Here is a 23,868-nt window from a genome sequence, read left to right as displayed (position 1 = left end):
TTTTCCATATGGGTTCAAGTGCAGCACAATATACTTTCATCAGCTGGCACAGTTTGATGGTTACGAAGAGAATAACTTAATCTCAATCTATCAGTGGTCTTTAATTTCTAATTGGCTTGCTCCAGTAGCTTTCTGGTCCATAAATCAATTAATTAACAGTTAACATTTAGACCACAGTTGCAAAATCGATGTCCCTTCACAAAACATTTGGCCCTAAAAACAAATTCAGCTTGAGTTTTCATTAGCACATAATGCAGCACTCTTTATATAGGTTGGGGCATGCGTCCTGTCCAGGTGGAGATTAGATTAAACTTGCTGCTGGCTGGGACATTCAAATACAGGCATAACTATAAATAGAAATAGGGCGTCCCTCAGGGAAGACCTGTCACACAGTTACTTAGAGTACCACAAAATAACAGGCCAATGACAAAGGCACCATGTTGTGCCGGGACCTACAGCATGTACAGCAGAGTAGCTGCACAGTATGTGTAGAAATGGGTACACAGAAATGTGATCGTCAAAGAGTCACTTGCAACTGGGTCTTTTTCAACAGTTAACTATCCAGTTACTTAGAGGAGAGCACCTTGTTATTCATTCAAAACACTAATTTAGCACAAGTAAAATATAACACAGCACACACAGTAACAACACCTTATTATACATGCAACAACACAGAGCTTGCCTATCTATTAGGCAAACTCTCAGATGCTCATGCAGCCATGCAAAGCACCAAGAATGTGTGAGGTCTGTGTACCCTTCCCTTTTATTCTCTCCCTCATATCCTGCTTCCCTCTGGAGAGGGTCGATGAGAAGAGGCCTAGGTGGGTGGCGGTTATCCCTTAATGACCCGGTTTACTTTGAAAAAGCATTGATCTCAGCCAGAGCTTTAATGCTAACAAAGGAGAGTCAAAACCCATATTAGCACCACCTTGGCAATGCTGCTGCTGCGTGGATAATGCGGCAGATGATGTTCTCCTTCATTATGAGTGAAGACTTTGTGACTCTCATTGCTTGTCCTGTGATCACTCATTGGTAAATCCCTGTATAATTTACTTTTAAAAGAAATCCAACAAGCCAACCAGAGTGCAATAAATACAAAACAGGAGTTGATTTGGGCTCTAGCAATGCTTTGATAGTGAAAGGAGAGCATAGTGTCCTTGATGGCATTCACATAATCAACAGTTGACTGAAATGGATCAACTAAAACATCGATTTTTAAGATGTCTTAGTTGATTAAAATCGATTCTAGCTTGGATAACGTGATATCAATTCATTAAAATCCTGAATCGATTTTTTAATATAAATTTATTTTGCCCGAAAAGCCAGAATCTCAGGTTAAACCTCACAAAATTTCAACAACCACCAAACAGCTAAAACAGTAAATGAGAGCAGGTACACGGATTCTGCACAAAGACGTAAACACAAAGCGCGGACCCGCCGACAGATCAGAATCAATGAGATGTCACCTTTCTTACCCGATGGCACGGACTGGCTGATTCTGATGTTTCGGCGGGTCCGCGCTTTGTGTTTACGTATTTTTTTTTGCTCTAGATTCTGAAGCTGCAGGTTTTATCTCTCTCCAACCAAAATTCACTGAACCAGCAGCAAAAGAAGCAGCAAACTACACTTCACATTTGATAAACATTGTCATGAATTCCCTCTTACTTTTGCTGTTTTGCTTCCACCCAGGAGCGCATCTAGAGAAACTTTCTTAGGGTGGCATGAGGGTGGCAAAGAAATCAAATGGGGGTGGCAAAATCAAAGCCTTTTCCCCCCCCAAACACGTTTTTCATATAAATATAGTCTATAACTTAATTATTGTCTGTAGCCGACATAATTACACACTTTAGTTACATAAAACATGTGAGTTTTGATTTTATGTACTGTATAGCCTGTATAATAAATAAATATGTAACCCAATAAGTATAAAATCCAGAAAGCTACACAACATGGGGCGGTTCATTTACAAACACAAGTCTAACTTAAGTTTCACACTGTTTTTTGGAGTTTATACATGCTTCGTCTCCAGGGCCCACTGTATATATTTATATCTAAACATATATAAATAAAACCACATTTGTTTACATTAGTAATTCTTTTTGTGCATAATTTTATATTGTTGTTAATAATAAATTAATTAAAGCAACAAAGCAACCTGAAGAGCCCGTTGGGAGCCGAAAGAGCCGGCTCTTTTTAGTGAGTCGAGCCGAAAGAGCCGGTTCTCTAAAAAGAGCCGAAAATCCCATCACTATTGTTTACAGCGCTGTCGGCCGCTGCTTTTTTCCTTTTACTTACTTCCGAAAAGAAAGCTTCATTTCTGTTGTTCAATAGGCTACTGAACAAATTTAAACTTTTTTAAATTATGCAAAATTGCAAAACGCTTAGCTGTGTCTCTAATAAAACCTGTGTAACTTTGCTCTGCTTCCCTTCAGCAGCATCAGGTAATGTTCATATGTTGATTAATGGTTTTCTTTCGTTTTTGATCTACTGCAGAACATTTTTATAAAATCCCAGGCCGGGAAAATCACCTTCATGTTTTTCTGTGTTTTATCCTCAGCTACTTTGACACAAAGGCATCTGCTGTAATGCTCACACCTTTGATAAAGTCTCGCAAGTGTCAGCTTTCTTTTTATAGGTATAAAAATATGGAAATGTAGTGATGCATGATCTGAATTATAATATTTCTGACTGTCTAAGGCAAAATTTCCCTGATTCACATCGAATCGAATCAAACCGAATTGAATTGAATCGAATCTTCGGGACCTTGTGAATCGGAATCGAATCGATTTTAGAAATCAGTGATGAAAGTACCCAGCCCTAGTAATTAGTTCTGAGTCCATTTTGGAAAATAGTAGAAAACAACCGGTGCTCGATGGAAGATACAGTCATGTGAAAAAGGACATTTTTGCAGGACTCCATGCATGTGAAAAACTAAGTTCCTTACTGCTACCAAAGGAATCCAGACGGTAAGTAGCAACTAGGTGCCAGTAATAAAATGCACTTGATAAACTGATCATAAGCTATAGCACATCTATAAATTATTAATATAAATATAATATAATATTTAATAATTTTCTCTAAAAAGAACATGGCAGCATGGAGTAAGCTTGCAGAGTTGCATCTGAAAAAAAAGAAAACCTACTTTGGACAGTAGTCCAGATTGGAGACGATTGGTCATACTGCACAAAACCACATTTGTCAAAAACCAAACACAGCATATCAGCACAAAAATTTCATAAAACTGTCAGCATGGTGGCGCAGGGGTGATGATTTTCGCTTGTTTTGCAGCCACAGGAACGGAGCACCTTGCAGTCACTGAGTCAACCATGAACTCCTCTGCTTATCAAACTACTCTACAGTCAAATGTAAGGCCATCTGTCAAGTAGCCAAAGCTTGGCCAAAACTGAGTCATCTAACATGACAAAGAAGTACAGCAGCAAATCTACACCACAATGAATGCATGCAGGTTGTTACGATGGACCAGTCAAGGTCCAGCCCTCAACCTAAATGAAATGCTGTTGCGGGACCTGAACTGAAGCAATGTTGAAAGAAGAGGGGGCCAAAATTCCTCCACAATAATGTGAGACTAATAAAGTTATATAGAAAATGATTAATTCAAGTTATTGTTGCTAAAGGTTGCTTTAAAAGCTACTGAATCACTGGGAGTTGTATTTAGTTTTTCACAGGACTGCAGAAGCATGTTAGACCAAGAGGATCAAACACATTTTAGTTCATGGCCCCATAAAGTTCAATTTGACCTCAAGTTGGCAAGACAAGTAAAAACACTGGATAAAAGCTGACAAGACATGAAAAAAAAATCTAAAACCATAAGCCTAAAGCCTATTTCCCCCAAATTCACAGTCTGTCATATATTCTACAATTTACAGAAAGTCATAAAGTATTCACATGTGCATGAGTATTTTACATATATAGTTACAAAAAAAACTTGTCTAAATCTAAAAATACTATAATCTTTCCTTGTGTTACAAATTCCTGTGCAAAACTATCCAGTGGGCTGGATTTGACCCTTTGAACCAGCTGCTAGTTTAACACCTCTGACTTAACTGTCAGAGTAGAAGCCACACACACCACTAGCGAAACAGAAACATGACCTTTGCCCACATAAATCTAAAATGTTTCTGTTTAGTCTTGGCAGCTTTTCTTAGATCAATGAGCACCCACGAGGAAGAGGTTTCTAAAACAATCGTCTGACCACAACAGCGTGATGGATCTGAAATTTTTGACACAACTAAAAGCTGATTTTATTAATGAGGTCACATAACCCACAGGCTGCTCCGACTACAGAATCAGAGTTTAGAGAGAATACATTTATACATATAAATGTAACACCCATGTAAGGTGCAAAAAAAGGGTGACCAATAACAATAAAAACTCAAATAGCCTCGGTGACCTTGACACACAGATTCCCACTGGAGTAGTACACGCATTCTCTGACTCAAGGAAATTTGCTGGCACATGTCTCACTCCCTCTGGCCACACTCGCTACTTTCCCCAACTCGGCCCATCAGCACCAAATCCTGACCGGAATTGGGCCAGATGTTGATCCCTCCCTTTGAAGAGGTGGAATTGAGAAACTACACAGAAGATGGTGAACTGAGAGCAGAAAAAAGGAAAAGAAACACCAGAATCAAATGAGACAGAGAAAAGGGGGTGATGAAGAGAGGTAAAAAAAATTGAGGATGGGGGGGAAAAAAAGAGTGGTTCAGTCCAGCCTGAGTTTGATCCACTGGCACTGCTGTCAGAAAGCACTTTTTTTCATCCCCTGCTTTTTTAGCACACTCCCAAAGGGTAATAGCTGGACAAATAAAGAAAAGCAGAAGAGGGGTAGAGGATAGGCTGGGAGTCATGGAATAAATAAGGAGGTTTGGCAAACAGAACAGGGGCTGGTGACATGATTCTGATGGTTAAATGTCTAACATAGGTAGAAGGCAATTCAAAAAGTAAACAATATAAGCGCATGGTGATGAAAAAACAACATGAAATGAAATGTGGGGACTGAATGTGAGAAAACCTTATACCTGTGGGTGCAGGAGAGTGTGTGCGAGTGTGTTCGTTAAGTCTGTGTCTGAATCTGGATATAAACACATTAAGTATTAACCTCTCTACTTGATATTCATATGAATGAATAATTTAATGCAATTACTATCACATGGGGGTGATGGATGCAACATGCCACATTAATACAGCATATGCAGTCAAATGCAACGGAGCGAAATAATGGGGACAAATGTCAAGAATGAAGAGTGAAATGATTCAGCAGGACAAGTGGCAGGCAGTAGCAATGCAAACAGCACAGCAAAAACTGCCAGGACTGCTTTGCAGAGTGACTCTAAAGAGTGGAGTCACATTGATAGCAGGTGCCTGCTGTCAGACTGGTCTGATGTCATTATTAATAGAAATTACAACAGATGCAAAAACCGGCCTTCTTATTTGTTGCCCACAGCGTGACTGTTGTCTGCGGTTACCTTTCCTCTCTTTTATTTAGAAATGATGTTAACAAAAATGTTTTTTTTCTCCATCTTTTAAAAATAGCATTTTTAAGTATTACAAGAACAGATGGCATTTTACAGCCTCCCGCCAAGAGAAATGGCTGTGTAATCTGAGTAATTGCCTTACTTAAGATGTATTTTCATAGCACAACTTTTTTTTTTTTTAAACAGCGCTCAAATGCATTTATGTTTGGGGCAAATAATGAAGACCTTAGCAGCGTCCTTTAGCCTCTGGTCAGATTAGTTGTGCATCTTAACCCTCGCCGCTTTTGTCTGAGCCTGGCAGTGAAGACCCTGTCTCGATTTCCATTGCTGATAATGGGGGCTCCCATTCAAGCTAATCAGCATCACATCATCGCTGCATAAAGATGAATATTTCCACATTAAATGCTAGTGGTGAGTCATACTTTGCTTGCTCCTCCGATGATATGATACTGGGACCAGGTGAGTGCATTGACAAAGCACCGGGATTAAATTCCCTCCACCCCCCTTTCTCTCCTCGTCTTGCTGCATACAGGTGGGGGCAGCAGAGGCAGAGAAGCAGAGGTAAACTCTCAGAGATCTTCTGGAAGAAAATCCGCATGCATGAATATGTATGTGTTGATAAATCTGTTCTGCTTCGATCAGCCATTGACGATCTATCAGCCTTGGGCATGTATTTCTGTGTGGATGCTTAAAGTTTTCCCAGCATGCGTTGTCATGCTGAGACGGGTGCCTCAACCCGTTATTTTTGTCTCGTGAATCAACAGTGCCGCTCTCTGCGTTATGGATGTCAGGAACCATGGCCGTTGCCATGGCGATGCCACACTGCAATATTCTTTTGCAGCTCTCCTGCCCGCTGATGCTTGCAGCAGCTTCCAGGCTGCAAAAAAAATAAATAAAAAAACTACACGACAGAGGAGGGAGGGGAAGAAAGAGAGGAGAGGAGAGTAGAGGGGGTCTGCGGCAGGATTCACCAGAATGCTAATCATCCTTTCTTGACAGTTTGTCCTTCATTATGCGGGGGGGGACAATACCCTGGATCCACAAGAGTGGATATTAATGCATCCGTAAACACACAGGCACTCATACAAAAACACATCCGCGTATGACTTGCCACATTCCACACGTGTGTACACTGACACTACAGCATGTGTCAGTACTGCAGGGCTTAATTTCTAGCAGCCAGCAGCTGCTGAAACATCCATGCCATTAAGGAATGGACAATTATTAACGAGCCACAGAAGGGATTTTAATTGCTCACTGCAGCCCAACAATTCCATCAGCATTCCCAGGATATTTGGGGGAGCGGTCAGAACAATTCCTGCTTTCTGTACATTAAGTTTAAGAGGGAGGGCTGTAATTATCATCTTAGTCCATCTACATTCCACTTTGTTTTGTTTTGTGCTTTTCTTTATTCAGCATGTGAGTCTTTATTTCATAGTATAGTATATAGTAAAAGCAGAGGTAAATTTCTTATAGTATCAAGGTCAAAAGTCATTTTTTGGGAGAGCACCATCATCCATGTAGTGCAATTAAAACTACAGGCTTGAAGTGGAGCCATAAAATATGACTGGGGGGTGTGAGGTTACTCTCCTCCCATTTGAAAGACTTAAAGACTTAACTCCCCGCACGATCTTTGGCTCTTCTTTACTTTTATTTGGGAGGGTATTAAATCAGTGATGTTTTATGAAGTGTTCCACAAGGATCTATTGTCAGCCTCTTTAGTTTCATCTTCTTGTTAATGCTAATAAAGGATGCAAAGGGGAATGGCCCAGTTTTGTGAATGGTAGCTCATTAAGCTTAGCTTGCTAGATTCAGCAGTGGGATTAACCCTGCGGAACTGAATTTTTCCAAGTTGCCCATGTACATCGCAAGCCCAATCATTTCATCCAAAATCTGCGATAGCCACTGACTTTGGCCACACACTCCCTTTGACTGTGTCTATTAAATTAAAGAAAGAAAAAGAAAAACTGAATACGCTTGTTGTTTAGCAAAGACACCCTCCAGTGAAGTGGTACAAACAGCAAAACTGGCAAACTAGGTAGCACCGTGACAGTTCAATAACACTGCACTGACATACAATGTATCCTTGGATACAGCAGGTGGGTACAGCTTAGCGAACCCAAGGTCAACTTCAATTCTCCACAGAGGTGAAATGTGAGGGGGTGTAGGGGAGTTTCTGACAAAGACAGAGCGAGAAAGAGAGAGGGAATGAAAAAAAAAAGAAAACGAAAAAGAATGTTGGCCAAGCATGATGCGGTAGTTCACAGGAAACTGGGTAACTAATGGTCCTTCTCTTTGAGCAATTTACTATTAGTGAGTCAGTCACTGGCTCCTGAGCTCCATGGAGACCGTTTACCACGGTCCTATTCCCCATCCCCTCAAACAGTCAGACTTAATCTACCTTTCAGATCAGAAACAACACACACAAACAAACACACACACGCGTATGCACACACACCGGACTACAACTGCAGGAGATAATGTAATAGTACTGGGGAGAAAATGAAATATGATGGGATCACTCTGCATTATTTATTATTATCTTCTTTTTAATTGTCTTTCATTTTCATTGGATACTTGTAGATCACAACACCAACTGTTCCAACACCTCACTGAACCCAGTGGAAACGCCAAGTTATTTATTGCAGTGCTTATGCCATTATGTACATGGCTTAAAACCCTTCTGCCTCTGTTTATAAAGCAATATTCTCTGTTAGTTTTGCTTTAAAATTATTGTTACAACCACAGCTATTGATGAGTTATCGTTATCTCCTAGCCTCTCTTTGCTTCTTGTCTACTTTCAGTTTATTTGGGTTGCCTTCTGGTTTGTGGTCCCACGTGGTAGGCCTGGAGGCCCAGGGTGCAGATGAGCTCCAGGCTGTCTCTTCCCTCAGCTGAGCCCCAAGGGTCCACTGGTGCCGGTGTTTGAAATCTGGCAGGCAAGGCAGGTTTGTGGACCCTATGCCTCAGCCCAGGCATGCAGATTCATAACCTCAGGGGAAATGCAGACTCCAGCACTCAGTGGTTTATATATATTCACAACCCTCCCCTGGCCAGGACATAAAGTCTGAGACTACTCCATAAGGAGTCAGCTGCCCATGCTGATAACATTCACAAATACTAAGCAAGGCTTTGTTTCCCTCTTTCAGCAGGCTTAAATATATAAGTGGCTATACAACACAAAAGAAATACAGATTTCTCTAGAGTTGTATAAATACCTTTCATTGTAGATCAGAAGTAGTCAAATAATACTGCCAATATAATACTGCCAATATAATTTACATGTTTTCATCAGGGTTCGCAAACTGGAATCTTTTTATCGAGGACTCAGAGAGAGAGAGGCTCTCTGACCTGCTACTCTTTGATAAGCACTATTTATCACTTCACAAGATTTTCATCTAATTGAAGAAAGTCAAAATTGGGTGCAAGGTACCTTTCCACCCCCACAGGACCTTGGCAACAAGCTGGCAAACAAGAAGAAAATCTATTCAGGATGATCAAAAGAAGGCTCCAACAACAGACCCGGATTTTCATCGCACCAGACGTCTGGCAACCTCTGTTTAGCAGCAGGGTCAATGAGTATGCAGCTAATGCTGTCAGTTTCTGAGGATTCCTAGGGTGCAGTTAGCCATCTTGTGGCCTGCATAAAGAACTCTGTGGAACTCTTTGCTCATTAGGTGAAATGTCATCTTCGTACTATCCGTAATCTCCTGTTTGTCATTTGAAAGAAGCAACAGTAAAGTAAATGTAATCGCGCTGTTCCACTGAGTTTTTAGCCAACACATAAAGAGAATAATAAACTGTAGCATTAATGGAAAGCAGATTGTTTTTAGTGTTTTCAATTCAACATACCTGGGACCTGTAGTACTACGCAGGTTCAGAATATCTAGGATATCTTTCTGCCATCTGAGTTCACTTAAGCTAACAATAGCAGTCACCTACTGTATGTGATGGTGGTGATAAACTCAATAATTCAAAACAGAGCTTCACAATCTATCTATGAAGATGGTTGGTGGTATGTTTTAGGAAGACTGTGGAAGTTAATCAAGCAATAATAATATTAGGACAAAATTAATAATCCAACTTCAGTTGTTCCTTTGAATTAACAGGGTATGTTGTTTGAAAGCCTTATTCCTTCAGCTGCAACCTGGAGAACCTCGTGCAAATTGTTAGTGCAAAGTGTTTATACCCAACATTCTGTGCACGGAATGTTCATGCCAAATGTTCGTACCCGAATGTTCAGGCAGAATGTTCGTACGTGCGGAATGTTTGTACCCAACATTCTGTTCACGGAATGTTTGGGTTTCACGGAATGTTTGGGTGGAATGTTCATACCCAACATTCTGTGCACAGAATGTGCACAGAATGTTTGTGCGGAATGTTCGTGCAAAATGCTTGTGCCCAACGTTCTGTGGGCGGAATGTTCAGGCAGAATGTTCGCACCCAATATTCTTTTCACAGAATGTTCGTTCGGAATGATCGTGCAGAATGTCCGCGCAAAGTGTTTTTGCCCAACATTCTGTGCACGGAATGTTCGGGCAGAATGTTCGTACCCAACAATCTGTGCACGGAATGTTTGTGCGGAATGTTCGTGCCCAGTATTCTCTGCACGGAATGTTCGGGTGGAATGTTCGTACGTGCGGAATGTTCGTACCCAACATTCTGTACACGGAATGTTCGTGCAGAATGTTCGTACCCAACATTCTGTGGACGGAATGTTCTGTGCACAGAATGTTTGGGCAGAATGTTCGTGCGAAATGTTCGTGCCAAGTCTTTGTCCCCAACATTCTGTGCATGGAATGTTCGTGCGAAGTGTTTGTGGCCAAAATTCTGTGACAGTATGTTCGTGGGGAATGTTCGTACCTAAAATTCTGTGCACAGAATGTTCGGGTAGAATGTTCGTACGTGCGGAATATTCGTACCCAACATTCTGTGCACAGAATGTTCTGTGCACAGAATGTTTGGGCAGAATGTTTGTGCGAAATGTTAGTGCCAAGTCTTTGTCCCCAACATTCTGTGCATGGAATGTTCGTGTGAAGTGTTTGTGACAGTATGATCGTGGGGAATGTTCGTACCCAAAATTCTGTGCACAGAATGTTCGGGTAGAATGTTCGTACGTGCGGAGTGTTCGTACCCAACATTCTGTACATGGAATGTTTGTGCCCAACATTCCATGCATAGAATGTTTGTGTGGAATGTTCGTACCCAACATTCTGTGCACAGAATGTTCGGGCAGAATGTTCGTGCGGAATGTTCGTACCCAACATTTTGTGCACAGAATGTTTGGGTAGAATGTTCGTACCCAACATTCTCTGCACAGAATGATCAGACGGATTGTTTGTGCGGAATGTTCATGCAAAGTGTTTGTGGCCAAAATTCTGTGCCAGTATGTTCGTGGGAAATGTTCGTACCCAACAATCTGTGCACGGAATGTTTGTGCTGAATGTTCGTGCAAAGTGTTTGTGCCCAACATTCTGTGCATGGAATATTTGTGCGGAATGTTTGTACCCAATATTCTGTTCGCGGAATGTTCAAGCAGAATGTTCGTACCTAACATTCTGTGCACAGAATGTTTGGGCAGAATGTTCGTGCGGAATGTTAGTGCAAAGTCCTTGTTCCCAACATTCTGTGCATGGAATATTTGTGCGGAATGTTTGTACCCAATATTCTGTTCGCGGAATGTTCAAGCAGAATGTTCGTACCTAACATTCTGTGCACAGAATGTTTGGGCAGAATGTTCGTGCGGAATGTTAGTGCAAAGTCCTTGTTCCCAACATTCTGTGCTTGGAATATTCATGTGCGGAAGTGTTTGTGCCCAACATTCTGTGCCAGTATGTTCATATCCATATCCAGTTAAGCAGAAAAAACAAATCTTCACTTGAAATTTCTTGCCTGGCTACAGTTTTTGAGTGAAGAGTTGTTCTTTAATACACTCAGATTAAAAAAACTACAACTGGATTATGGATTTGAAGTATCCCTTGGCCTAACATATTCCATCATCTTATGTATCTGATAATTTGATTAGGTTAACAGACTCGGTTAAACCAGTGAATTTTGTAATCATCTATATGTTATTAATTTATCATCTATTTTGAGACTATCTGCATTGATATTTGCAGATATTCTCAAAAACAACAACAACATGCACAGCTTGAAGTGTCCCTGGTTGAAGTTTCATGTGGAGCAAAGTGAGCAGATGTACTCAAACAATTAGCTTTCCTAAACCACAGCTGCTGCATACTTCATTAATAAATCGCTATTATAGCCAGATCCTTTCTCCAGTGGGTCCTCACTGCACCAGTGATAAAAAAAAAAAAAGGGCACTCCTACTGACTTCAGGCAGTATGCTCAACACAGAAATATGAAATAAAAAATAAATCACCTAATTCAACCAAAGCGACTAATACCTCTGAGTATAGAAATATTCACTTGCCTTGCTAATGTGTGGATTCCCTTAATATCACTGATAGTGATGTGCTAATATGCTATGCCTAACTGAAAACACACTTCACACATCATCAACCTCTAATGCCAGAGCTACAGTATGTTCAATTGAGCCAATTGCGCACAAAGCTAGACTAATCCTGCACCAATCTCAGAGAATCTCAGTCTCTTTACAGTCACAGTATACTGTAGCAGTTTTAATTTCTGCTCCCTGCCATGCCAACTCTCCAGCGAAGATGAAACGATGCCAAGTGCCTCTTTTCCAGTGGAGCTTGCCAAAGTCTCCCATTCAAGCTGGCAAATGTCCGGCCACGGGATGGGCACAGGAGGCAGCAATGGCTAACATCCTGACCCAAAAATAACAGGCACAACAAAGATGCTCGTGCAGGAGCCTATAGCAGACATTTTGTTTGGTTAAACTCAAAACACTCAGGCATTTTTAGCAAGACTTTATGTCACCAAGACTCCCCACCAGCTAAGGTAAGCTTCATTACCAAAAGCGCTGCAAGTGACCACAAGTTTAGACAAGATGACTGACCTCCAGGCTGTATTCCTCCACAGTCCTCCTAAGTGGGTCCACAATCTGCCAGCAGATGAGGATGCATAAGTCGATTAGCAGCATCCCGCCAACGATAATCAACAGCTTCTGGTCCTTTATGATCTGAAAAGGGAAGAGAAAATTAGGTGCTTTTATTAGCTAAATAGCCCACACCTGCTAATGTTATATGATAATGCAAGTATCTGTAGTGTCATTTCAGACAGCATTTCTTATTGACCACACTAATTATGTGAAGTGAGTTATTCACATCCCATCTGAGGTCCTAGACCCCTGCTGTTTTCATTTTAACCATCTAATCAGGGTCTGGTAATAACGTATTTAACTGCAAATGACCACCTGCTGGGATCGGAATCCAGCCAGGCCTGTGAGTCCAAAAGACCAAGGCCTGGTTCAACATTCGATAAAGACACGTAGCGTATTTAGCAGACTGTAATCATCCCGGGGGTGTAAACCACGAGTTGACATTCAGTTGTGTCAATACTATGCCACCAACAAGCAACAGTTTTGTTACCTTGTGGTGAGAGAATGTGGAAAAGATCCACCAAACAAGAGCCACTGCTGTCAACCACAAAAGCTCCTCCTTTGTACCCTGAACTTTAGAGGGATGAAAGCTGTGACCTGTTTGTGATCTTTATTTATAATAGCGTTTGACTGTCTGGAACCGCAGATCAAAGGAAAGGTCAGGGGACGCAGGCTGGGCTGTGTTTGGTGAGTATCACATAGCCCAGATGCAACTCAGCAGTGTTGTGCAGGTCTCCACCCATAAGTGGGCCCAGGATGAGATAAATAATGGGACTGTGTTTTTTGATCTGCCATCTTTTGATGCAGTGCTTTTGAGCAGATGTATGTCGGCAAGGCAAAACAAGGTATGTGCTCTGTTATTGTTTATCACATTGCTTCGGGCCATTTAGGACAACATGAAGAAGAAAACCAACATATATTACATATACTGATTAAAATTCTATAAATCTAACAAGTAATTAGACATGTTATATTTCTGAGAAATGTACTCTACCCTACACCATCTGCTAAACTGTGATATGTTACTCTGCCAAGGCAGTAATTAATCTAAATTACCTGAAGTGTTGTCTGTTTTCTTTCCACCAGTCACACCAGTAAGGCTCCAGTGTGGCTGTAGTTACTAATTTGAGGAAAAAGCCCAAATAATTTAGAGCTACCACAGAGCTATGTTCTTAAAATGATCCTTTTTGTTGATTTTTCAGGATGATTTTTATGTTGCATCCACATCTGCATTGTGTTGTGATATGTGAAAATCTGTCTACAGGTAGATGTATATATAAACATACATTTCATTACTGAAAACTGCCTCTGTGGCACTTCCATGACTGTATCCTGCTTGGTTCGGTACTTTCTTGGCAAAAGATTTCTAAAGACAGACAGATTTTCTTTTCTCCCTCTACATGAGTTGTGAGTCCATGGTACTGGGGACATAGATGGTTGCTTCTTTTATTTTTTTAAAGTCATGTTTAAAGTACCAACATCTGACAGCACTGGTAGTTATCATGACATTATCCATGCGATCTACCTCAGTAACACTACAGTAAAGAGAGGGCTGTCTTTGCAACTAGGAAAAACTGGAGGTTACCTTGGTGATTACATTGCATTTTTTCTCATTTGGCAACTGGTTGCAAGTAGCTGTGGTAACCAAAGGTTGAGTGTGCAACACCTTCAGTCCCTGGGTGTCAGCTTTTGATTAAAGGTGATAGCACGTATCGCATGTTGGGAGGCAACCTGTGACTCAGATGGACTGGCAGAGGTTAGAAATAACTGCTGTACAAATGCAGATAGTCGACAAAAGCAGCATAGTCAACTCAACACAACTAGTTGAGGTGCTAGTTGGTTATATTCTTATTGTACTCTTAGAAAAAGGCAGGTCTGCTAGGTGCCTATACCATTTTGCCATCCTGCAGCAACTGTGTCAGTATTTGTGGAGGAATTATTGAATTTCTGTTCAATACTGAGAAATCTACAAGGTCTACAATGGACTCTGAACAGAAGTAGTAAATGTGAATTTCTTTGTCTGTAAACTGCAACAAATTTGCAGTTTGCATCGATTTGTCACAGTTAATTGCTGCATTTTCAGAAACAGATTGCATGTAACCACCTTGAGCTCATTTAATCACAAGCAGACTGATTCTTTGTTATTGCTGTTTCATCACCATCTTAAAACACCAAATTTGCTTTGAAGATTTGCCAACTGACTCCAAGTGGATGCAGGACCAGTCTCTGTCCATGCAGCAGTCACTTCAAAGGCATCAAGACTCCAAGCCAATTACACATGGCCACAATACTTTTGCTTGTGCCGCAGTCTCCAATCATTGTTTTAGCGACTGTAGGACATTTTGCCTCAGAGCTAATTCAAATTTACAGGGTTACTGATATGATTGATATGAGACCCTGAAAGTCAATGAATTACTTAAAAACTATCAATAATTTCAGATACAGAGATGAGATTTGGTTAGGACCAAATAAATCACAGTCTACACTTATCTACACGTCAGACTTGAGGAGCTGATCATGCACAGTGTCACAGTTTTACAGTTAAAATATTTGTTGCATGACTTCCATCCTCCATTTTTGCTTTTTTCTTGACACCACTGTTTTCCCATTGTTATTAAATTAAGAAAACAATATTTGCAGCAGTGATTTTGTGCATTGTATCTTTCATGTATGTTTATCAGTTAGGAAGCAATCCATCTAATCCCTGAAATAATGATCAAAATGTGGAAGCAGTAAAAACAACATGTTTAATCTCTACTTTTAGGTTTTAAATCACACACATATGTGTGTGGCTCGTACACAGGGGGACTTTTGTGAGCACATACTGTATGCTTATCTGTGTTTATGTGTTTGGAATAATAGGACATTGATTGGCTCTCCTCTCTCTGCATCGTCTGTGGCACTGAGCTTTTAAAGAAGTGAACAAGTGCCGGCTACAGCCCACCAAGTGGAACCTTTATTGAGCTCACCCTTGATTTACAATCCCTGCTCTCCTACAGAGAAAAAAAAAGATGAAGGGGAGGATAGGGGAAGAAGTGAGGGATGCAGTTCCAATCCCACAGTTTGAAGAAAAGATGTGTTTGTCCCTCCCCTGACAGCAGTTGGCAGACATTTCAGGACACCACCAGCAACTATCACTCTAGTGAAGCCAAAGCCCCTGCACTCAATCAGTGTGGGTGAAGTGGGATGTGTGTCTGTCCTGCTCACACAAACCCAGGCCTTGAACCATCAGAAAACACACCCTGAGGGCCTGAATACTACTTCTGGAGAAACATTTGTTATGTCTCTGTTAGCAAGGGAAAGAGGATGAGAGGATGGGAACGGAGCAAAACAATTGGCTGTGAAAGGTCAGAGAGGAAAAAACTCTTTTGTTTTCATTAAATGATCACTTTGAAAAAGACAGTGAATTACAGAAATGTAAAAGGCCGGGACCAAAGTCACACATTACAAAAAATGATTACAAATGTGTTGTGACTGAACTGCAGTGGAAACTCAATCTAAACTGGGCCTCAGTTCTTGGATTCTCTTTATCTTAATCTATCATTTGCCCTCTTTTCTCGGCGTCCCCTTTTCTTTTCATAGAGTCCAACCTACTTTTTTTTTTTGCCATTTGGGCCATGTTGTTTGTCTTGTCCCTTTCTCTGCCACGCTTTGCCTTTCCCCTTCTGTCTCTCCCTTCTGCCACTATTTCCCTGCATCCCTCCAACCTCTTCCACTCTTCGATCCTTCCTCTTTCCTCCTTCTCTTCCTGCTTTCTCTCTGGCAGGCCACCCACACGTCCTCCAATATGCAAGAGGGTGAGAGAAAGGGAGAGAGAAACAGAGGGGAGAGCGAGGTCTATAAATACAAAAAGGCCAAGCAGAGTTGCAACACTTGGTGAGCTCGACACCGCTTTTATATAACTGGGCCAGCAAAGCAGATTGTGTTAGATGTTTAAAAAGCCATTTGTATTTCTAGATCCTTTTTCTCACAGAGAAGATTCTAAAAGCAGGTGCCATGGGGCTGCCAGTCTTTCAGTTTGTAAAAAGCACGAGTAGCACTGATGCACTGAATACAATCACCCACACACCAGCGATGGGGTTATAAAAGGCATGCGAAGCCTCCTGGAAAAGACTGTCATGTGCCAACAGATACGACTGTGGTTGTATCAACTGCCAGTTATGCCATCCAACAGATGTAGGTAATGTCATGAAAAATATAAGGTTAAAAACCTCGAGAAAGCATATGGCCGTTTAAGTGGAAAGCTGCAGATTTGTTTGATATAAACAAATTTGAATATAAATGAAAAATCAAACCACGTTTTTAAGGAGGAGGAATCATTACTGCAAATCTATGAAGCAGGAGTGTGTGGGCCATGTTTCAATCACATCAGAAAAATGAGAAGATATAGACTGGATGGAGTGGTGAGGAGTCCTTCCCTGCCTTTTGTCCTGTGGTAACTGGGATAGGCACCAGACCACCCTACAACCCTAAGGTGGATAACCAGCTAAAGCGATTAAGAAAATGGATTAGGTTAGACCCACTGAGTTACCTTTATAAAAATATTTATTAAAAAATCACAATATTTTTCAATACCTTCTTCTTCATCTTCACATTTTTGAAGATGGCGTGTACCCTCCAGGTCTTGGCAAACATGGCTCCGAAAGCTGTTGTGTATCCAACAATGAGGATCCACGTCCGAACCTATCAGAACAACAGTGAGACATGAAATTGTGTCATGTCATAAACTGGTGATCAAGGCTGGAAACAACATCTGATCTGACAGCTATTTGCATTTTTCTCCAGAAGTTCATTCAAAGTAGCATTATGAAGCATTCTAAAAATAAGGCGCTGTCAGATTTATTTCCCATCTCTGAAGCTCTGGGAGAACATCCTGGACTATGAAGCTGTCACACTCCTGAGCGCATTTCAATTTTAATGAAAAACAAAATGTAGACCTCTTACTTCCACGGCACAAATGGCACCGCTGATGTGTTTTTAAAGCTTCAAGTGCGACTATAACTGAGAAAATCCTAATACAGCCACAGAGACCCTGTGTGCGCGATTTCATGTTTTGTATTTGATTACTGTATACGGTACATATTTTCTTTTTACCTGTGTATCTGTGTACAAGCTCTCTATATCTGCATACACATATGAGAAAGCAACAAAATGTGGCACAGCGGTGAAGAAAAGAAGAAGACAGCGAAAAAACAATTACGCCATTTGTTCTCAAAGCAACCAGCAGATATTGATCGGTAGCAGTGAATGGATAAACCTCTGTGCTCCTCTGCTGCAGGACCCGAAGTCTGAAGTGACAAACTCTGTTGTGGCTCTGCAGCAGAGCTTGAACCAGGTGACAGAAGTTCAAGACGTGCTCTGCCTAACACCTCTTTGGTACACATGTGCATATTTGTGTCTCTATATCTGAACAGGGTGGGTGTCTCAGTGGAAACCAGTTATCACTGTAATCAAAACTCTTTAATTAATCCAGTATCTACACAGTCACACAGTAATGCTACCTGAGGGGAGATACTTAATATGCAGCATGCTTACAAAAGGCCTGCAGAGAGAGATTCTGTTAGTTTTCACACAGTCACATGTGAATACGATTCATCTTTTGGTAGTGCTTTCCATTCTTTAGAAACTGTTATATGACATAAGATTGTGGGGATGAGAAGTGACCCAGCAAAGACTTCTGTCCGGCCCACTGAAGGTGTAGGAGGGCATCAATTCTGGTTTATTAATTGTATTTTCCTACGTTTTACCGTTTTTCCTACAGATAAAGCCCATTCATACTACACCAAAATAACTAAGCACCTGATAAACAATTACATGATAGAAAAGTTTTTCACTATATACTATTTTTTTTAAATCCATAGTAAAATAAAAAGAATAAATAAAATAAAATAAATTCTGTAAAATAACAAAAACTTTGTTTTATTATTATACGGCAGTCAGAGAGCTACAAGAACTTTTTGCAAATTTAAGCCCAAACAGTCACGCTGACAGCTGTCTTTCATTTACTGCAGCAGCATTTCGTTATCATGCAGAAACACTGCGATGATAAATCTTATATTAAAATATCTGAGGTATTCAATAAAAAGTTAAATTCCTTTACACTGACAGCAAGGAGAGTTTCACGTAATATCAAAGTGGGCTGTATGAGTTTGACATTACTGACATAAGATGAGAGCAAACATGGCCAGAAGAGAATTTCATATTTGTATACACATATTCAGATAAGATGTGTACACTGTTTATAATAAAGGTTTCGCCTCCTCTGGACACGATTGAGTCCATTTCTTTTTTAAAAACCAATCAACTTGAACCAACGAGTGCTCACAGAATATGTTTGGTTAATATGCTGATAAATTGATTTAAAACAAAGACATAAAGCTTGCATCTCTTTTTTGACTAATAAAATATACTTTGGTGGTGTGGCAGTGGATGGGTATTTCTTTCTCCTTTTTAATTGAGGCAAATTTTAAATTCTTGCCTTTATTCATTATTTTATTTATAGGAGAACACTCTTAAGAGGACTCACGGTGCAGAGGGTCTCAAACTCTTTGTCAGAAACAAAACCTCCGTCCAGACCAAACAGGAAGATAGATGCATAGGAGAGCATGCCTCCCAGGATGATCAGGTTATTCATGTAGGGACTGGACATCTTGATTAATCTGAAAAGAAAAGAATAAAGGATTAGAGGAGATTCAAATGATGATAGAGTAGAGTTTAATCTTATACAAAGTGAGAGCTGCTAAATAATAGTATTTCTCCAGAAATAGTTCATCATTATGCTCATGCTTCATCATTTTTTGATTTCAATACTAGAGATGGACCGATCTGATATTACGTATCGGTATCGGCCCGATACTGACCTAAATTACTGGATCGGATATCGGAGAGAAATAAATAATGTAATCCGATCCGAAGTATCACAAAATCACCTCACAAAACGCGCCACTTGGCGTAACCCAGCTCGGCGCATCGGAGCAGTATGTGTCACGTGATAGAGCGGCTGTTGTCTGCGAGACCTGTCGGCGATCTGTTGGAGCATTTGGAGCCATTTCATCGGCATTTCATCTCGGCGAAAACTATCCCAGAGAAGTAAAGCAAGTGTGTAAGTTCATCCCTGAATGTTTGCATAGTATTTCCACGTTAAGCTTAACAACTGATATATGGATCCACAACTGGACTGACCATCGGAGTTCCATATTGAGGTGAAAAGGAAGCGATTTGTCCCGTACTTCAGCTAGAATTAAAAAATGGACACAAAGCTGGAGTTATTCTGTCTTTTCTGCGCAGTTGCATCTACTTCTCTCATTCTCTCCTTCCTCTCCTGTTATTACTTCAAACATGAAACTGATCAGTGATCAGCTGATCGGCTTTTCTGCCGCAAGTCCCGTCTTTCTTGTTTGTTTATCGCCCACTTTGCGCTAGAAAGAGGAGACCAGCGAATAAACAACAGCAGCACGTTTAAGCGTGATCAGCTGTTGTTAGAATGTATTTAATATTACTTTCTAGTATCAGCTGATGTTTGCTGGAGCCACAGCTGTAAAAGCTGCTGGTCATGATATCGATTTGGATATGTGGTGAGAGGGAAACATGAAGATGAAACCAGGAGATGTCCTTACTGAATCATCAGAGCTGAACAGGTGATGGAGAAACAGGTTTACCTTTTAGGTGACATGAATGAGTTGAAGGGAAGTTATGAATTGTTTCTGAGAAATAACACCAGGATCCTTTTCTAAGTAGCTGACAGCTGGTAACTGTGCAGGGGCGGATCTAGCAAAGTTTTGTGGGGGGCCAAGTAGGGCATTAACAGGGAAAGGGGGGCACAAAGAAATACTTTTCTTTGTTATGTGATTTAAAAACTTTGAATAAATAATTATCTGAATCTTACAACAAAAGTGGTCATCTGATTAAATGTATAGAAATCCATTATTGTATATAGTAACTAATAAGTCTAATATACCCTAGTAAGCTATAGTACTTTTTCCTTTGGGAAGGTACCATCTGTGCAGTCTGCAATTCTGTTGAAGAAAGATGTTGAATCTATTTAAATATTGCAGAAAAATAATTGATTTTATACTTGCATTAAATTAAAGTTGATTACATCGATTAAGGGCGGGGGGTGGTTCCCTAATATTTTTGCTGGGAGTTGGCAACCCTATTAGTTAGGTAGGTAAGTACTCTTTCAAATACCAGAATAGGGAGGAGGGTGTAGATTTAAATTTATCAGATTGATCAGAGTTGCTGAACTATAAAATGTTTTGGGTGGAGTGTATTTTTTGCATACAGGTATAACAGAATAGCTTCAGTCTCTTGTTTTTTAAAACTTATACAAAATGCACAAGATATTTATAAAAAACAGTTTTATTGATTACAAAATATGCTATATTGGATTCATATCGGTATCGGCAGATATCCAAATTTATGATATCGGAATCGGTATCAGACATTAAAAAGTGGTATCGTGCCATCTCTTTTCAATACCATTCAGTCTCCTCAGATTCTTCTACCACTACTTCTCTCTTCCTACTAGTCCATAATTTACCTTCTTCCTTCCACTCTACATTGACAAATTTCACCTTCGCTGGCTAGTTGTACAACTTGTGCTAACCTGTGATTCCGATTCTTGATGTTGAAGAACAGGAAGGCCCCGGCCATGAGCATGCCCAGTATGGTGATGGTGGACAGGATGCTGTAGAGTGGCACGTTGATGTGGCGCCTCTGCAGACGCACAAACGTCCGATCCTTTGGTGGCTCTACACCTACAAGAAAGAAGGTTTGTGATACAAGCAAAAGAGTTATTTTATCATAGTAAAGCATAAAATAAAACTGTCTTAACTTCAATTCTTCCAATGAATAGTGATGCTGCAGTAGCATCGGTTATTTTTAGAGATAATTTCCTGGTCCCCCAGTTTCCACTAGTTAAGTGTCTCTATGATAATGGCTCTTAGGATGCTGCACTTTCTTTTCCCTTTTTTTTTTGCTGTATTTTTCTATCTCCAGTATGCCAATCGATCGTAATAGCATCATCTTACATATTTCCACTTACTGTGGTCAGCGATGTGGAAACAAGCTTTTTAGAAGCTACAGTCTTAGACTTTCTGTATGTGGAGAAAGGCTCAGAAAATGGCTTTGAGCATCGCACAAATTACAAAGTATGTCAACACAGGGAAACATGGGAGGGGTTGAAGAAAAATGTACTGGTAAATAATTTAGCTGCGAGAGAACAGTTTAGGGAGGTGTGTTCCTCCACTGAGTGGTGGTGTTGTCTGAGTGGGTCTGTATATTTATGTTAGTTGGAAGGAGTTTGGGTTCAAGAGCATAAGTGAGCATAAAAGGAGCTGCTAAGTTTTTAGTCTTTACTGAAACATCCTGGTTAAAACAAATTGGAATAATCAACAGATTTTCTTTAGTGAGTTTTAGATTCCTCACACAGCCACATACCTTGGAACCTGATGGAGTTGTTGATGAGGTCCAGCACATCAGCAATTGCATTGTATTCACCGACTTTCACTTCCTGTCCCTCTGTTGAAACAGAAAAAAAGCACAGATATGTAGGCATCAACATAAATATATGTAAATAAACTCTCCAAGCGTCATATAAAAATGCATACAGTTAAACCCAGTTTTGAAAGCTTGCAGCTCTATCTGACACTGACACTGCAGGTTCACAATGACAGTACGCTAATGTTCAGCAAGTAATTTTACTCATGTTAACAGTCTTAGTTTAGCTTGACAATGTGCTAAGGCTTTCTATTTAGCACTGTAAAATTTACAGCTGAGACTGATAAGAGAACTAATAATTGCTCAGGAAACCAAAGCATTACATGGCCCGATGATGGTGCAAAAGTAAAGGAGACATTCACTCAAATGCAAAGACCACGAACGGAAAATGAATGTCTGTGTTAAATACATCTGCGTTCCATCTAGAAGTAGTAGAGACATTTCACTAGAAACCCTTAATTTCATTCTCACTGTTTTGGTCTAATAAAAGTCACCTGGAGGTCAAAGTCACTGAGGTTCTGTGGGAATCTTTTCATTATTTTTTGTTTCGTTCCAATACATCAAGTAGATGTTCAGATATCACAGCAATTCATCCATGACCTTCTGACTAACTCAGCAGGCAAACTGGCATCACCATCCCTCCAGACATATTGTTAGTATGACATTAATTGGTTAGATCAATTAATGTGTAATCATTCAGGTAGTCATATTAAAATCCATCAGAACTGTGTTTTGGTGAGTTTTACTTTTGTTTGATGTTTGACCTTTACTGTGCCAAATGATTTATTCTTCAGTTCCGGAAACTTGGCACCAACGTGAAATGCCACTTTTTTGGGCAGTTATTGTAGAGCATTAGTTAAAGTCACTGTAATTTCAATGGTCAGCAGAACATAAAAACTGCATGCCTTTGCTGCTGCAGACACACTTTTCAATTCAGCATTCTTTGAGAGTCATGTCTCCGTGTCTTTGATTTATTGTGCCTGAAAGAAGAAGCAGTAGTGTGGAAGGCCTGCTTCAACAGACAACTTCAGTGAAGTCTGATATGGAAACTTGAATCTTGCTTTGTACATACACTGAGAATCCAGTAGCTAAAGTTAGCTGAATGCAGTGACACATATCAGTTTTCATTCATCTACAGAGGTAGGACGACATTTCATTTTTTTAATCGGACTCATTTATGAACAAAAAAAGAGACAAATTATTAGTCCAAGTAGGATATTTTATAGATCTTTGCAGACGTCTGGATGGGTTCTTTAATTATAAGAAGCACCATGCTGGGTTTATAAAATGTTGGACCAAGTGTTTCACATTTGGAGAAAATGAGATAGAGGAACAAATAAAATTACACATTAATCTGACATAGTGAATAACCCAGCTTTAAGCTCTATCGCTACACACAGTAATACAACCTCAAAGAGAGCTTTAAACCCCAAGATTTTCCAAGGGCCATTAGTGATTTAACAAAATATCCATAACACTAAATTTTAAGACACTCAGCATGATTACCTACATTTAAAATTCTCAAACGGCAGCTTTCATTTTCACCCTAAAATGGCCAGAAAGTGATCTTATTGTTTTATATAGTTTTAATTCCTTGTGTATTATACATCAGTGAAACCAGGAGTTTAACAGAAAGCAGATACTGTAGAATCCAGTCAGCAAACAAAGAAATAAAAACCTGACAAATGCAGCAAAAAGCATACTTCAAAGGGTAGTTATGTCTATCTCTTACTTATTTTAGAGCAAACAATAATTATATATTTTTTTATTACACTATCAGGTTGCTGTAGTGTTTTCTGATTACATTCAGGGGATAGCAAACTGCAGTAACCCCACCCCATAAACACCATC

At 40.1% G+C, this 23,868-nt stretch overlaps 2 protein-coding genes across 6 annotated transcripts in view; both read right to left on the bottom strand.

Moving 5' to 3' along the window:
- Positions 1-23,868, bottom strand: part of gabbr2 (gamma-aminobutyric acid (GABA) B receptor, 2) — a 183,723-nt gene that overhangs the window by 38,689 nt on the left and 121,166 nt on the right. The window contains exons 9-13 of the mRNA XM_040021390.1: positions 21,958-22,038; positions 21,125-21,275; positions 19,046-19,178; positions 17,095-17,202; positions 12,478-12,600 (exon numbers count right to left, since the gene is read on the bottom strand). Coding sequence (XP_039877324.1) covers positions 12,478-12,600; positions 17,095-17,202; positions 19,046-19,178; positions 21,125-21,275; positions 21,958-22,038 — 596 coding nt within the window. The remainder of the gene's footprint in view (positions 1-12,477; positions 12,601-17,094; positions 17,203-19,045; positions 19,179-21,124; positions 21,276-21,957; positions 22,039-23,868) is intronic.
- On the bottom strand, positions 2,633-12,452 carry LOC120727195. Of its 5 annotated transcripts, none has more exons than XM_040021394.1 (4): positions 11,190-12,452; positions 10,941-10,995; positions 10,125-10,844; positions 9,826-10,040 (listed from the first exon to the last, which is right to left on the bottom strand). In XM_040021394.1, exons 1-4 carry the CDS (start codon positions 11,290-11,292, stop codon positions 9,920-9,922), a joined length of 999 nt encoding a protein of 332 aa, XP_039877328.1. In that variant the 5' UTR covers positions 11,293-12,452; the 3' UTR covers positions 9,826-9,919. The 5 variants fall into 5 exon arrangements, with proteins under 5 accessions (XP_039877325.1, XP_039877328.1, XP_039877329.1 ...); XM_040021395.1 differs by having other exon boundaries at positions 9,833-10,082; positions 10,242-10,844; XM_040021392.1 differs by having other exon boundaries at positions 9,835-10,844.

This window comes from Simochromis diagramma, unplaced genomic scaffold (assembly GCF_900408965.1).
Source record: "Simochromis diagramma unplaced genomic scaffold, fSimDia1.1 OVJJ01000753.1, whole genome shotgun sequence".
Classification (NCBI taxonomy): Eukaryota; Metazoa; Chordata; class Actinopteri; order Cichliformes; family Cichlidae; genus Simochromis; species Simochromis diagramma.
The sequence above is the reverse complement of the archived record's forward strand: the minus strand, read 5'-3'. Positions and strand labels throughout refer to the sequence as shown.

Coding starts and splice junctions, on each gene's coding strand:
- LOC120727195 (XM_040021391.1), bottom strand. CDS start 11,052: ATGTTAGGTACGAACATTCTGCTTGAACATTCCGCGAACAGAATATTG. Junction 9,675..9,996: donor AGAATGTTGGGCAAAAACAC/TTTGCGCGGACA, acceptor GGGTATAAACAC/TTTGCACTAACAATTTGCAC.